Below are 15,915 nucleotides of genomic sequence, written 5' to 3'. Positions count from 1 at the left end.
ACAGTGTGTGTTTAGATAACACTGATAGCAGAAACCCTTCACAGACAGTGTGTGTTTAGATAACACTGATAGGAGAATCCCTTCACAGACAGTGTGTGTTTAGATAACACTGATAGGAGAATCCCTTCACAGACAGTGTGTGTTTAGATAACACTGATAGGAGAATCCCTTCACAGACAGTGTGTGTTTAGATAACACTGATAGCAGAAACCCTTCACAGACAGTGTGTGTTTAGATAACACTGATAGGAGAATCCCTTCACAGACAGTGTGTGTTTAGATAACACTGATAGGAGAATCCCTTCACAGACAGTGTGTGTTTAGATAACACTGATAGGAGAATCCCTTCACAGACAGTGTGTGTTTAGATAACACTGATAGGAGAATCCCTTCACAGACAGTGTGTGTTTAGATAACACTGATAGGAGAATCCCTTCACAGACAGTGTGTGTTTAGATAACACTGATAGGAGAATCCCTTCACAGACAGTGTGTGTTTAGATAACACTGATAGCAGAAACCCTTCACAGACAGTGTGTGTTTAGATAACACTGATAGGAGAATCCCTTCACAGACAGTGTGTGTTTAGATAACACTGATAGCAGAAACCCTTCACAGACAGTGTGTGTTTAGATAACACTGATAGGAGAATCCCTTCACAGACAGTGTGTGTTTAGATACTGATAACACAGTGTGTGTTTGATAGTGATAGGAGAATCCCTTCACAGACAGTGTGTGTTTAGATAACACTGATAGGAGAATCCCTTCACAGACAGTGTGTGTTTAGATAACACTGATAGGAGAATCCCTTCACAGACAGTGTGTGTTTAGATAACACTGATAGGAGAATCCCTTCACAGACAGTTTGTTTAGATAACACTGATAGGAGAAACCCTTCACAGACAGTGTGTGTTTAGATAACACTGATAGGAGAATCCCTTCACAGACAGTGTGTGTTTAGATAACACTGATAGGAGAATCCCTTCACAGACAGTGTGTGTTTAGATAACACTGATAGGAGAATCCCTTCACAGACAGTGTGTGTTTAGATAACACTGATAGGAGAAACCCTTCACAGACAGTGTGTGTTTAGATAACACTGATAGGAGAATCCCTTCACAGACAGTGTGTGTTTAGATAACACTGATAGCAGAATCCCTTCACAGACAGTGTGTGTTTAGATAACACTGATAGGAGAATCCCTTCACAGACAGTGTGTGTTTAGATAACACTGATAGGAGAATCCCTTCACAGACAGTGTGTGTTTAGATAACACTGATAGCAGAATCCCTTCACAGACAGTGTGTGTTTAGATAACACTGATAGGAGAATCCCTTCACAGACAGTGTGACGAGTTCCTATCTGTCCTGTATCTCTCTGTGTCTGTGGGGAGTTTAGTTTAACAAATCACTAGGATAATGTTTGGGATAGAAGTTGCCTTTAAGCACAGATCTAGGATCAACCTTACCAAATCCCAATCATTATCATTAGAGGAGGAGAAACCAAACTGACCTTGGATCAGTGTCAGTGCCTTAATCCTACTGTGTTGTTTGGGAGTGTTGAGGCCGTGTGGTGGTTTAAACACTCTTCATCTTATTAGCCTGATGAAGAAATAAAGGCATTTGTTTCTCTACACCAGGAAATCACAACTCAGGAAAGACAAAGATTTACTGTTTGTCTGTTTCTCCTTGTAGCTGCCGAGCATCCCTAGAGGTTTGATGTTTATGTGCGTGTGTGTGTGCCGCGGTGAGTGTTCAATGTTATGAATCCAGCCTTTGTGTGTGTGTGTGTGTTGTGTGTGTGTGTGTGTGTGTGTGTGTGTGTGTGTGTGTGTGTGTGTGTGTTTGTATCTGTGTGTTTGTATCTGTGTGTGTGTTTGTATCTGTGTGTGTTTATATCTGTGTGTGTGTTTGTATCTGTGTGTGTCCGGAAATGGTTTATTTACGGATGTAGCATTTCCACATACAACACCCGGTCTGCAAGTCACATTTAGGTAAAGGTCCCCAAAGCACACACATCCCTGGGTCGCTGCAGCTAGCGACTGGAACGAGCTGCAACAAACACTCAAAGTGGACAGTTTTATCTCCATCTCTTTCTTCAAAGACTCAACCAGGGACACTATTACTGATAGTTGTGGCTGCTTCTCGTGATGTTTTGTTGTCTTTGCCTTCTTGCCCTTAGTGCTGTTGTCTGTACCCATTAATGTATTGGGCTGCTACAGTGTTGTGCTGCTGTCATGTTGTATTGCTACCATGCTGTGCCTTAAAGTGTCTCTACTACATAATGTACATGGGATGGAGGTAGTGTATTTTAATGTTCCTTAATGCAACTACTTAGTAATCCTCTCTGTCTAATGCAGGTCTGTAGGCCAGTCTTCTTAGCCCTCAGGCTCAACAAAATGCTCCAGTCAGCACTGGGGAGAGAGCAGGGTCTGTGTGTGTGTGAGCGCTGTGTGTGTGTGTGTGTGTGTGAGCGCTGTGTGTGTCGCTGTGTGTGTCTGTGTGTGTGTGTGTGTGCAGCTGCGCATATGGAGAGAACATAGGGGAAGTGTGGTCTCATAGGGGGGTTCATCTCTATGGGCTGGGAGTGTGTGTGTGAGTGTGTCTCTATGGGTAGGAGTATCTCCTGAGGGTGTTAGGAGGTTAGTGGGAGATACACCACTGTGTTTTGCTTGGTCATGGATTAGACCAGATTAAAGTTATTAGCTGAATCTGCATAATTTATTCCAAGAGTATCCAAGACCACCCTCCCCCCTTCCAGCATTGTGGAGCATCCCGTGCCCCCCTGCACACACCCATGGGCACAACCACTGTTCATGACACAAACTGTTTACAACCCTCTTGTTGGTGGAGAGAATTCAGCTTCAATCTTATTTCCTGCAATTCTACACATTATGTGTGTGTGAGCGCTGTGCAGATAACTGGTAATGTCATGGGGTGCAAAGAAAATGTTGCTGTTTTAAGAAACATTTATTGTAATTCTATACATTTTGCCATGTGTATTCATGCAATATTTGAGTGACCAACAAAAATTACAAATATATCTATGGGTTAAAAAATCTAAACAAATCAAAATTGTTAGCTGACATGGGCTAGTTGATCTGGACATTTCTGACAAGTTATAAATATCTCTCTAAGTTATGCAATGACTAACATGACAAGAGGAATTGATGATGATCTACACAATTTCAAGTTTGGACACACCTACTAATGCCAGGGTTTTTCTAAATTTTATACATTGTAGAATAATAGTAAAGACATCAAAACTATGAAATAACACATATGGAATCATGTAGTAACCACAAAAGTGTTAAACAAATCTAAATATATTTTATATTTGAGATTCTTCAAAGTAGCTACCCTTTGTAGACAGCTTTGCTCACTCTTGGCATTCTCTCAACCAGCTTCATGAGGTAGTCACCTGGAATGCATTTCAATTATCAGGTGTGCCTTGTTAAAAGTTTATTTGTGGAATGTGTTTGATCCAATCAGTTGTGTTGTGACAAGTAGGGGTGGTACACAGAATATAGCCCTATTTGGTAAAAGACCAAGTCCATATTATAACGAGAACAGCTCAAATAACCAAAGAGAAACGACAGTCCATCATTGCTTTAAGAAATGAAAGTCAGTCAATCTGGAAAATGTCAAGAACTTTGAAAGTTTCTACAAGTGCAGTCGCAAAAACCATCAAGCGCTATGATATATATATATGAAACTGGCTCTCATGAGGACCGCCACAGGAATGGAAGACCCAGAGTTACCTCTGCTGCAGAGGATAAGTTCATTAAGTTAACTGGCTCTCATGAGGACCGCCACAGGAAAGGAAGACACAGAGTTACCTCTGCCACAGAGGAGTTCATTAGAGTTACCAACCTCAGAAATTGCAGCCCAAATAAATGGTTCACCGAGTTCAAGTAACAGACACATTTCAACATCAACTGTTCAGAGGAGACTGCTTGAATCAGGCATTCATGGTCGAAATACTGCAAATAAACCACTACTAAAGGACACCAATAAGAAGAAGAGACTTGCTTGGTCCAAGAAACACGAGCGATGAACATTAGACCGGTAAAATTTGTGCTTTGGTCTGATGAGTCCAAATTTGCGATTTTTGGTTCCCACTTCCATGTCTTTGTGAGACACAGTCTGGGTGAACGGATGATCCCTGCATGTGTGGTTCCCACCGTGAAGCATGGAGGAGGAGGTGTGATGGTGTGGGGTGCTTTGCTGGTGACACTGTCTGTGATTTATTTATAATTCAAAACACACCTCCAGGCTGTGTAAAGGCTATTTGACCAAGAAGGAGAGTGATAGAGTGCTGCATCAGATGACCTGGCCTCCACAATCACCCGACCTCAACCCAATTGAGATGGTTTGGGATGAGTTGGAGTGAAGGAAAAGTAACCAACAAGTGCTCAGTATATGTGGGAACTCCTTCAAGACTTGAAAAAGCATTCCTAATGAAGCTGGTTAAGAGAAATCCAAGAGTGTGCAAAGCTGCCATTAAGGCAAAGGGTGGCTATGTTGAAGAATCTAAAATATATTTCTGTTTTTTATTTTTAATACATTTGCAAAAATGTCTAAAAAACTGTTTTTGCTGTGTCATTGTGGGGCATTGTGTGTAGATTGCTGAGTATTTTTGTTTTATTTAATCCATTTGAGTTTAAGGCTGTAACGTATCAAAATGTGGAACACGTCAAGGGGTCTGAATACTTACCAATGTCACTGTACATCCCCACTGCCGTCCCCCCTGTTTGGGAACCACTGGCCTAGTTGACCGTGGGTCTCTCCTGTATTGTTACGGAACAACGTCTTCAAACTTTTACACGTAGATTGACCATGAACACTATTTGTAACCCCTCTTTCTTGTCCTGTTCCGTGTAGGATCCGTCCCCAGATGGTGAAGGAGAAGATCGAGGGCTGTCACGTGTGTACACTTGTAACCCCTGGGGAACCCCAGGTGCTGCTGGGTAAAGACAAGGCCTTCACATACGACTTTGTGTTCGACATCGACTCGGCGCAGAAACAGATCTATGCTGCTTGCGTCCACAAACTGATCGAGGGCTGCTTCAATGGATATAACGCTACTGTGTTCGCCTACGGACAGGTAACAGAAACAGAGACAGATATGAACACACAACTCCATCTAGGATGAGTTTTTTTCCTTGAGGACCACAATGTTTACCTCTGGATTACCTATGGATACACTCCTGAATACATAAACCTAGTGTATGCATCCATACAATTTCAGTGTTTCCCAAACTCAGTCCTGGGGACCCCAAAGGGTACATGTATTGGTTTTTGCCCGAGCACTACACAACTGATTCAAATAATCAACTCATCATTAAGCTCGGGCAAAAACCAATACATGTACCCTTTGGAGTCCCCAGGACTGAGTTTGGGAAACACGGGTCTATTTGTAATCACTGTTATGTGGTTATTTTTCTCTACTAAACTTATGGTACAAACACACAGAGAAATCTGACTTATCACAGTAGGAATCTGTTCCTTCTCTTGCAAGAACAAAATACATACAGTACCAGTCAAAAGTTTGGACACACCTACTCATTCAAGGGGTTTTCTTTATTTTGTACTATTTTCTACATTGTAGAATAATAGTGAAGACATCAAAACTATGAAATAACACATATGGAATCATGTAGTAACCACAAAACAAGTGTTAAACACCAGAAAATATATTTGTTATATTTGAGATTCTTCAAAGCTTCTTCCACCCTTTGCCTCGATGACACACTCTGTTTCCAGACGGGCTCAGGGAAGACGCACACCATGGGGACAGGGTTCGATGTGCAGGAGGAGGAGGAGGAGGAGCGGGGCATTGTTCCACGGGCTGTTCACCATCTGTTCCTGGGCATCCAGGAGAGGAAGACACAGGCCCGGCAGCAGGGCACACACCCTCCTGAGTTTAAAGTCAGTGCACAGTTCCTGGAGGTACGAACTCACACACACACACACACACACACACACACACACACACACACACACACACACACACACACACACACACACACACACACACACACACACACACACACACACACACACACACACACACACACACACACACACACACACACACACACACACACACACACACACACACACACACACACACACACACACACACACACACACATGTACACTATGTCATTGCCATAGTAACACTTGGGCCACCCATCCAGTCCCCTGTGAAAGGTGGCAGAGGAGATGAAAGCAGTCTAGAATAACGTCTTGTCCTCCAGGGATGCATTGTCTGTTGTCATTGGTCATTCTTGCCTTCGATTGATTGGCTGTGTGCATGTTTGTGTGTGAGGCCTGTGTTAACCTGAACCAGATGTGAGGGGCACCGATCAGCCCTGGTGATGCTACAGGAAGTGACAATGTGATGACAGACTAACAGGAAACCCAGTGGATGATGGGTTCTGGTGCCTGACGGATGTTAGTCGTTAGCTGTGATATTGCCCAGAATGAGAACCCCGACTCTCTCTCACACACACACACACACACACACACACACACACACACACACACACACACACACACACACACACACACACACACACACACACACACACACACACACACACACACACACACACACACACACACACACACACACACACACACACACACACACACACACACACACACATATAGAAGTGTGGGAGACATGAGCTGATGTGTTTTAAAGACTTTAACTGGCTGTGTGCAAGAGGTGCCTGGTACACGGAGTGTTTCTCTGCTTACTGTCTCAGCCTTCTCTGTGTGTGTCTGAAGAATCATCAGGCAAATTGTCATATCATTGGTATGCCTGTTGAATGTATTGTATGAGGTGTTGTGGGATGATGTTATCATGTGTTGTCTGTGTGTGTGTGTGTGGGGGTAATGGTGTGTGTTTGTCAGCCTGTCAGCTATCAGCTAGGCCTATATTCTGTTTTCTCTCAGGCGATCGGACTACAGTAATAGACAGCTAATGTAACCTGATTCACTTACAGATGGCTATCTCTGCTAAAATCCTCTCTATCTCCATCTCTTTTTCTCTGTCTATCCTTACCTGTCTCTCTCTCTCCCCCTGTCTCTCTCCCCTGTCTCTCTCCCCCTGTCTCTCTCCCCCTGTCTCTCTCCCCTGTCTCTCTCCCCTGTCTCTCTTCCCCTGTCTCTCTTCCCCTGTGTCTCTCCCCTGTGTCTCTCCTGTCTCTCCCCCTGTCTCTCTCCCCTGTCTCTCTCCCCTGTCTCTCTCCCCTGTCTCTCTCCCTGTCTCTCTTCCCTGTCTCTCTCCCCGTGTCTCTCTCCCCGTGTCTCTCTCCCCTGTCTCTCTCCCCTGTCTCTCTCCCCTGTCTCTCTCCCCCTGTCTCTCCCCTGTCTCTCTTCCCTGTCTCTCTTCCTTGTCTCTCTCCCCGTGTCTCTCTCCCCGTGTCTCTCTCCCCTGTCTCTCTCCCCTGTCTCTCTCCCCTGTCTCTCTCCCCTGTCTCTCTTCCCCTGTCTCTCTTCCCCTGTCTCTCTCCCCCTGTCTCTCTCCCCTGTCTCTCTCCCCCTGTCTCTCTCCCCCTGTCTCTCTCCCCTGTCTCTCTTCCCTGTCTCTCTCCCCATGTCTCTCTCCCCGTGTCTCTCTCCCCTGTCTCTCTCCCCTGTCTCTCTCCCCGTGTCTCTCTCCCCGTGTCTCTCTCCCCTGTCTCTCTCCCCGTGTCTCTCTCCCCCTGTCTCTCTCCCCATGTCTCTCTCCCCTGTCTCTCTCCCCTGTCTCTCTCCCCGTGTCTCTCTCCCCTGTCTCTCTCCCCTGTCTCTCTCCCCTGTCTCTCTCCCCTGTCTCTCTCCCCTGTCTCCCTCCCCTGTCTCTCTCCCCTGTCTCTCTCCCCCTGTCTCTCTCCCCTGTCTCTCTCCCCTGTCTCTCTCCCTGTCTCTCTCCCCCTGTCTCTCTCCCCTGTCTCTCTCCCCCTGTCTCTCTCCCCTGTCTCTCTCCCCTGTCTCTCTCCCCCTGTCTCTCTCCCCCTGTCTCTCTCCCCGTGTCTCTCTCCCCTGTCTCTCTCCCCTGTCTCTCTCCCCTGTCTCTCTCCCCTGTCTCTCTCCCCTGTCTCTCTCCCCTGTCTCTCTCCCCTGTCTCTCTCCCCTGTCTCTCTCCCCTGTCTCTCTCCCCTGTCTCTCTCCCCCTGTCTCTCTCCCCTGTCTCTCTCCCCTGTCTCTCTCCCCTGTCTCTCTCCCCGTGTCTCTCTCCCCTGTCTCTCTCCCCTGTGTCTCTCCCTGTGTCTCTCTCCCTGTCTCTCTCCCCTGTCTCTCTCCCCTGTCTCTCTCCCCTGTCTCTCTCCCCCTTGTCTCCCCCCTGTCTCTCTCCCTGTCTCTCTCCCCCTGTCTCTCTCCCCCTGTATCTCTCCCTCTCTCCTTTCTCTCTCCCCTTGTCTCTCTCCCCCTGTCTCTCTCCCTCTCTCCTTTCTCTCTCTCACCCCCTGTCTCTCTCCCCCTGTCTCTCTCCCCTGTCTCTCTCCCCGTGTCTCTCTCCCCGTGTCTCTCTCCCCTGTCTCTCTCCCCGTGTCTCTCTCCCCGTGTCTCTCTCCCCGTGTCTCTCTCCCCTGTCTCTCTCCCCTGTCTCTCTTCCCTGTGTCTCTCCCTGTGTCTCTCTCCCCTGTCTCTCTCCCCTGTCTCTCTCCCCCTGTCTCTCTCCCCTGTCTCTCTCCCCTGTCTCTCTTCCCTGTCTCTCTCCCCTGTCTCTCTCCCCCTTGTCTCCCCCCTGTCTCTCTCCCTGTCTCTCTCCCCCTGTCTCTCTCCCCCTGTATCTCTCCCTCTCTCCTTTCTCTCTCCCCTTGTCTCTCTCCCCCTGTCTCTCTCCCTCTCTCCTTTCTCTCTCTCACCCCTGTCTCTCTCCCCTTGTCTCCCCCTGTCTCTCTCCCTGTCTCTCTCCCCTGTCTCTCTCCCCTGTATCTCTCCCTCTCTCCTTTCTCTCTCCCCTTGTCTCTCTCCCCTGTCTCTCTCCCTCTCTCCTTTCTCTCTCTCACCCCCTGTCTCTCTCCCCTGTCTCTCTCCCTCTCTCCTTTCTCTCTCTCACCCCTGTCTCTCTCCCCCTGTCTCTCTCCCTCTCTCCTTTCTCTCTCTCACCCCCTGTCTCTCTCCCCTGTCTCTCTCCCTCTCTCCTTATCTCTTTCTCTCCCTCTCTCCTTTCTCTCTTCCTCTCTCACCCCTGTCTCTCTCCCCCTTGTCTCCCCCCTGTCTCTCTCCCTGTCTCTCTCCCCCTGTCTCTCTCCCCCTGTATCTCTCCCTCTCTCCTTTCTCTCTCCCCTTGTCTCTCTCCCCCTGTCTCTCTCCCTCTCTCCTTTCTCTCTCTCACCCCCTGTCTCTCTCCCCCTGTCTCTCTCCCCTGTCTCTCTCCCTCTCTCCTTATCTCTTTCTCTCCCTCTCTCCTTTCTCTCTCCCCTTGTCTCTCTCCCCCTGTCTCTCTCCCTCTCTCCTTTCTCTCTCTCACCCCCTGTCTCTCTCCCCCTGTCTCTCTCCCCTGTCTCTCTCCCTCTCTCCTTATCTCTTTCTCTCCCTCTCTCCTTTCTCTCTTCCTCTCTCCTCCTCTCTCTCTCACCCCTGTCTCTCTCCCCCTTGTCTCCCCCCTGTCTCTCTCCCTGTCTCTCTCCCCCTGTCTCTCTCCCCCTGTATCTCTCCCTCTCTCCTTTCTCTCTCCCCTTGTCTCTCTCCCCCTGTCTCTCTCCCTCTCTCCTTTCTCTCTCTCACCCCCTGTCTCTCTCCCCTGTCTCTCTCCCCTGTCTCTCTCCCTCCCTCCTTATCTCTTTTTCTCCCTCTCTCCTTTCTCTCTCCCCTTGTCTCTCTCCCCTGTCTCTCTCCCTCTCTCCTTTCTCTCTCTCACCCCTGTCTCTCTCCCCTGTCTCTCTCCCCTGTCTCTCTCCCTCTCTCCTTATCTCTTTCTCTCCCTCTCTCCTTTCTCTCTCCCCTTGTCTCTCTCCCCCTGTCTCTCTCCCTCTCTCCTTTCTCTCTCTCACCCCTGTCTCTCTCCCCCTGTCTCTCTCCCCTGTCTCTCTCCCTCTCTCCTTATCTCTTTCTCTCCCTCTCTCCTTTCTCTCTCTCACCCCCTGTCTCTCTCCCCCTGTCTCTCTCCCCTGTCTCTCTCCCTCTCTCCTTTCTCTCTCTCACCCCTGTCTCTCTCCCCCTGTCTCTCTCCCCTGTCTCTCTCCCTCTCTCCTTATCTCTTTCTCTCCCTCTCTCCTTTCTCTCTTCCTCTCTCCTCCTCTCTCATTAGTTCAGCTGTAGGTCATTGGATTATCAGTAGGGACGATAAACAGACATGGATCAGGCTAGGGTTAAAGAGTATGTGTATGTGTGTGTGTGTGTGTGTGTGCTGAGCTGTCTCTTGACCTCTCCTGACCTTTAACCCTATTGCTTCCTGGAGGTCAGAGGTTATGTGCTATAGCCTGATCTTTGCCCTTTCATCACTCTCTGTTTGTGTGTATGTATTAATGTATGTGTGTATTAATGTGTGTGTGTGTGTATTCATGTGTGTGTGTATGTATTAATGTGTGTGTGTGTATGTTAATGTGTGTGTTTATTAATGTGTGTGTGTGTGTGTGTGTGTTAATGTGTGTATGTATTAATGTGTGTGTGTGTGTGTTAATGTGTGTGTGTATTAATGTGTGTGTGTGTGTGTGTGTGTTAATGTGTGTGTGTATTAATGTCTGCGTGAGTGTTTCTGAGGTTGGACAAGCAGTTTAGGCTGCCAACCTGGAACCCCAATATGTTCCCTCCATCTTTCTCCCAGCTCATTTCTGTCTCTACAATTGCAAGAAATGTGTGTGTGTGTGTGTGTGTGTGTGTGTGTGTGTGTGTGTGTGTGTGTGTGTGTGTGTGTGTGTGTGTGTGTGTGTGTGTGTGTGTGTGTGTGTGTGTGTGTGTGTTCTCCAGCTGTATAACGAGGAGATCCTAGATCTGTTTGACGGAGCCAGAGACCCAGACTGTAAGAACAGGAAGTCTAATATTAAGATTCACGAGGACGGCAGCGGCTCCATCTACACCAGTGGAGTCACCTCACGACTCGTCAACTCTGAGGAAGAGGTGTGTGTGTACAGCACGAATAATTAGTATGTGTGTGTGTGTACAGCACGAACAATTAGTATGTGTGTGTGTCAGTTTTGACGGTGTGGTGTTTTCTAGCTGTTAGAATGTCTGAAGTTGGGAGCGTTGTCCCGGACTACGGCCAGCACCCAGATGAATGCTTCCAGTTCCAGGTCTCACGCCATCTTCACCATCAACCTCTGTCAGATGAGAGTCTGCCAACAAACTGAGGTAGGGAGGGAGGGAGGGAGGTAGGGAGGGGGGAAGTAGGGAGAGAGGACGGAAGTATGGAGAGTAGGGAGGGAGAGAGGGAGGTAGGGAGAGAGGGAGGGAGGGAGGGGGGAAGTAGGGAGAGAGGAGGGAAGTATGGAGAGGAGCGAGGGAGAGAGAGAGGGATGGAGAGGGGAGGGAGGGAGGAGGTAGGGAGAGGAGGGAAGGAAGGAAGGAGAGAGTAGGTAGGGACAGAGGAGGTAGGGAGAGAGGAGGGAAGGAAGGAGAGAGGAGGTAGGGAGAGAGGAGGTAGGGAGAGAGGAGGGAAGGAAGGAGAGAGGAGGTAGGGAGAGAGGAGGTAGGGAGAGAGGAGGGAAGGAAGGAGAGAGGAGGTAGGGACAGAGGAGGTAGGGAGAGAGGAGGGAAGGAGGGAGAGAGTAGGTAGGGAGAGAGGAGGGAAGGGGTGTGAGGGAGGGAGTGATGGATGTATTGACTGAGGGAGAGACAGAAAGAGACAAAGTAGAGGTAGAAGAGGGTAAAAGAGGAGTGAAAAGCTGAAAGATGAACCTATCAGAGTAAAGTCAGAACAGTTATAAAACATGGTGATAACTGTTGTCACTGTATTCTCTCTCTTCTCTCTCTCACTCTCTCTCTCTTCTCTCTCTTCTCTCTCTCACTCTCTCTCTCCTCTCTCTCTCTCTCTCTCTCTCTCTCTCTCTCTCTCTCTCTCTCTCTCTTCAGGAGAATGGAGGAGTGAACGCAGAGCTGAACGGAGAGGTGAACGGAGGAGTGAACGCAGAGCTGAATGGTGTAGGAGGAGGAGATGGAGGGTCTATAGCCAAGCCTGAATACGAGACTCTGATGGCCAAGTTTCACTTTGTGGACTTGGCTGGATCAGAGAGACTGAAACGCACCGGAGCGACAGGAGAGAGGGCACGCGAAGGCATATCCATCAACTGTGGACTGGTGAGGAGCTACGTGATGATGATGTGTGATTTAACTGGTGCTGAGAAACGTGATCATGATGTGTGTGTGTGTGTGTGTGTGTGTGTGTGTGTGTGTGTGTGTGTGTGTGTGTGTGTGTGTGTGTGTGTGTGTGTGTGTGTGTGTGTGTGTGTGTGTGTGTGTGTGTGTGTGTGTGTGTGTGTGTGTGTGTGTGTGTGTGTGTGTGTGTGTTCTAGCTGGCCTTGGGGAATGTGATCAGTGCTCTGGGGGACCAGGCTAAGAAAGGAGGCCATGTTCCATACAGAGACTCTAAACTCACACGTCTTCTACAGGACTCACTGGGAGGAAACAGGTAACACACACACACACATCGACACACACAGGCCCGTGCCTCACCAGTCTTTATAACGTCTGTTATGTTTTCCCTCTCCTCTCCAGTCGTACGGTGATGATAGCGTGTGTGAGTCCATCTGACCGGGACTTCATGGAGACCCTGAACACACTGAAGTATGCTAATAGAGCCAGGAACATTAAGAACAAGGTGATGGTGAACCAGGACAAGACCTCCCAGCAGATATCTGCTCTCAGGGCTGAGATCGCCAGGTTACAGATGGAACTGATGGAGTATAAAGGGGTGAGGAGGGAGGGAGGGAGGGGTGAGGAGGGAGGGAGGGGAGGGAGGGATGGAGGGGAGGGGGGAGGAGGGAGGGAGGGGTGAGGAGGGAGGGGTGAGGGGAGGGAGGGAGGGGAGGGGTGAGGAGGGAGGGAGGGAGGAAGGGGAGGGAGGGGTGAGGAGGGAGGGAGGGGGAGGGAGGGAGGGAGGGAGGGGGAGGGAGGGAGGGGTGAGGAGGGAGGGAGGGAGGGGAGGGATGGAGGGGAGGGGTGAGGAGGAGGGAGGGGGGAGGGAGGGAGGGAGGGAGGGAGGGAGGGAGGGAGGGAGGGAGTTAGGGAGGGATTGGCTGAAAGAAAGTTGTCTCCCATGTGATTTGCTGCAGTAAAGTAGTCTGATTTATGATTGGCTGAGGTGTTGGCGTCCAGTGAGTACAAAAATAAAATGGAAAATGGGAATTTTTACCAACAAAATGCTTGAAGTGATATAAAAATCAATATCCTGTTTGTTGATTGGATGAAATGGCATTGTTCTGTATGTTCATTGGCTGAGATAATATCTTCCTGTATGTGTATGGCCTCCTCCCCAGGGTAAGCGTGTGATGGGTGAGGATGGCTTGGAGGGCTTCAGTGATCTGTTCCAGGAAAACTCAATGTTACAGAGAGAAAACGACACGCAACGCATGAGAGTCAAAGCTATGCAGGAGACCATCGACCACCTCAACACACGCGTCACCACACTCCTCGCCAACAACGTCAGCACACTCCTCGCCAAGTCAGGTAAGACCAAGAGAGACAACGCACACACTGTCCAATGGTCGTTGAAGAATGTAGCTGTCTGAAAACGTCACTCAGATTCTTGTTTCCCCCGTCCTTCTTCACTTCATTTCTACACCTCCCTCTCAAAGCTCATTGGAGGAGAGGATCTAAGGTCCCTCACACCTTCTCCTCCAATGAGCTTTGAGCGGAAATAAGGTAACAAGGATTTGACAGCTTTTAACATTTTCTGACACAGACCTTTGCATGTAGTTAAGAAGTGTTAACCGCTCATGTCTCACTGTGAACTCTGACCTTCTGACCTCTAGGTGAGGGCAACGAGGAGATTGGTTCTCTGATCCAGAACTACATCAGAGAGGTTGAGGAGCTCAGGTAAGAAAGAGTCTGTTAGGGGTTATAACTCCACTGGGACTATAATGAACTTTACACTGAGTGGGTCTGACTCTAAAGCCACTGTTTCTTGGGGACTGGACTGTACGACATCATTATGGAGGTCAAAGGGCAAAGCAATTCACTGAGTTTCTGTTTTGCTGTTACTGTACTTCAGTTCATAGTTTTGTTGTTGTTGTTCTACACTGAACAAAAATATAAACTTAACTATAAATTTTAAATATTTTACTGTGTTACAGTTCAAGGAAATCAAGAGAAATAAATTAATTTGGTCCAAATCTATTGATTTCACATTACTGGGAATCCAGATATGCATCTGTTGGTCACAGATACCTTGGAATAAAAGGATGGATCAGAAAACCAGTATCTGCTGTCACCACCATTTGCCTTATGCAGCACAACTCATCTCCTTCACATAGAGTTTATCAGGCTGTTGCTTGTTGCCTGTGGTTTGTTGTCCCACTCCGCTTCAATACCTGTGTGAAGTTGCTGGATATTGGTGGGAACTGGAACACGCTGTCATACACGTCAATCCAGAGCATCCCAAACATGCTCAACGGGTGACATGTCTGAGTATCCAGGCCATGGAAGAACTGGGACATTTTCAGCATCCAGGAATTGTGTACAGGTCCTTGCGACATGGGGCTGTGCACTATCATGCTGAAACATGAGATGATGGAGGCGGTAACTGTAAAGTTTGACTAATGACATCTGTTTGTCTTTATCTCTCCCTTTCTCTTGCTCTTTATCTCTCTCTCGCTCTCGCTCTCTCTCCGTTTTTCTCTCCCCACCCTCCTCTTCCCCCTCTCTTCCCCTCCTCTCAGATCCAAGCTCCTGGAGAGCGAGGCAATGAACGAGTGTCTTCGTCGCAGTGTGACCCGTCTCTCTTCCCGCTCGCCGTTCCCTTCCTCCTCCCATAGCTCCACCCCCGGGCCACACCCCTTAGGCTCCTCTCCCCATTCCCTGTCAATGGAGGCGGAGATGACGGACGTGATTCGCCGAGCCAAGATGGACATTGAGAGGCTGAAGAAGAAGGAGAGGAGACAGAGGATGAGGTGAGAGGAGGAGAATTGGGGAGGGAGAGGAGAAGAGAAGAGACTACTGTTGACAGCATAAGAGGGAACAGGATTGGGCTCAATCCCATTTCTATTCAGCTAGTAAATGGGTTTGGAATGGGGCCAGGGTGGTAGTGTAGGGTAGTGATTAGTGCTGTTGCGGTGACCATATTACCTCCACATCATGAAGGCAGTCAAATTCCACTTGACCTTTAAGTCACGGTAATTAGGCTTCTCCAAGCTCTGATGCTGCTGATGGTCATTAGAAGTCTACCAAACTTGCTAACTGCCTGGTACTCAGCACTCTATTGTCCTTCTAATCACTCTGACATCAATGCAAATGTGATGGAAAATCTAATCAAACACTTCATGAGAGCCCATGAGCTCATGTTGCACAACATTTCTACAGGCTATGCAATTGCAAGAGAAAATAGAGTGATGGCCTCTACTAAAAATAGGAGGATCAGCTTTCTATAGGCTAGGCCTACTATATTTATTTCTCAACTTTCCTATTATTAAGCACATTGCTTATCTTTACAACAGTATAGCCTACCTGGCTGGCATGAAAATGAACCACAGGAAAAGCGTCCTCCATTCACTATTTAAGTCCATAGATGACATGTATTGTTGTCCCGTTGACCCTGTTTCCATACAGGTGCATGATAATGATCCATTCTAAATCAAAACACATTTCACAGATATATTATTTAGTATATGTAAAGACAAGATTAAATCAAGAATAGTCTGATCGGTGACAATATTAGCCTATCACTTGAATGATGACTAGCATAAGAAACAATGCCTTTTTTTTGCAACTTTTTCTGATCAAAGTATCACACCTCATGTAGCCTAGTCCATAGGTCTATATGTT

At 48.1% G+C, this 15,915-nt stretch overlaps 1 protein-coding gene across 3 annotated transcripts in view; it reads left to right on the top strand.

Moving 5' to 3' along the window:
• Nucleotides 1-15,915, top strand: part of LOC118381065 (kinesin-like protein KIF21B) — a 188,250-nt gene that overhangs the window by 61,826 nt on the left and 110,509 nt on the right. For all 3 annotated transcript variants that reach the window (XR_008144093.1, XR_008144092.1, XM_052526477.1), the window contains exons 2-11: nt 4,882-5,104; nt 5,764-5,949; nt 10,909-11,058; nt 11,158-11,289; nt 12,010-12,234; nt 12,450-12,565; nt 12,652-12,847; nt 13,413-13,602; nt 13,908-13,971; nt 14,814-15,044. Coding sequence is in view for 1 of the 3 variants with exons in the window: in XM_052526477.1 (XP_052382437.1) it covers nt 4,882-5,104; nt 5,764-5,949; nt 10,909-11,058; nt 11,158-11,289; nt 12,010-12,234; nt 12,450-12,565; nt 12,652-12,847; nt 13,413-13,602; nt 13,908-13,971; nt 14,814-15,044 (1,713 nt within the window). In the remaining 2 variants the exon portion in view is untranslated. The remainder of the gene's footprint in view (nt 1-4,881; nt 5,105-5,763; nt 5,950-10,908; nt 11,059-11,157; nt 11,290-12,009; nt 12,235-12,449; nt 12,566-12,651; nt 12,848-13,412; nt 13,603-13,907; nt 13,972-14,813; nt 15,045-15,915) is intronic.

The sequence above is a fragment of the Oncorhynchus keta genome, chromosome 10, assembly GCF_023373465.1.
Source record: "Oncorhynchus keta strain PuntledgeMale-10-30-2019 chromosome 10, Oket_V2, whole genome shotgun sequence".
Lineage (NCBI taxonomy): Eukaryota > Metazoa > Chordata > Actinopteri > Salmoniformes > Salmonidae > Oncorhynchus > Oncorhynchus keta.
This window is presented reverse-complemented; position numbering and strand designations above follow the sequence as displayed.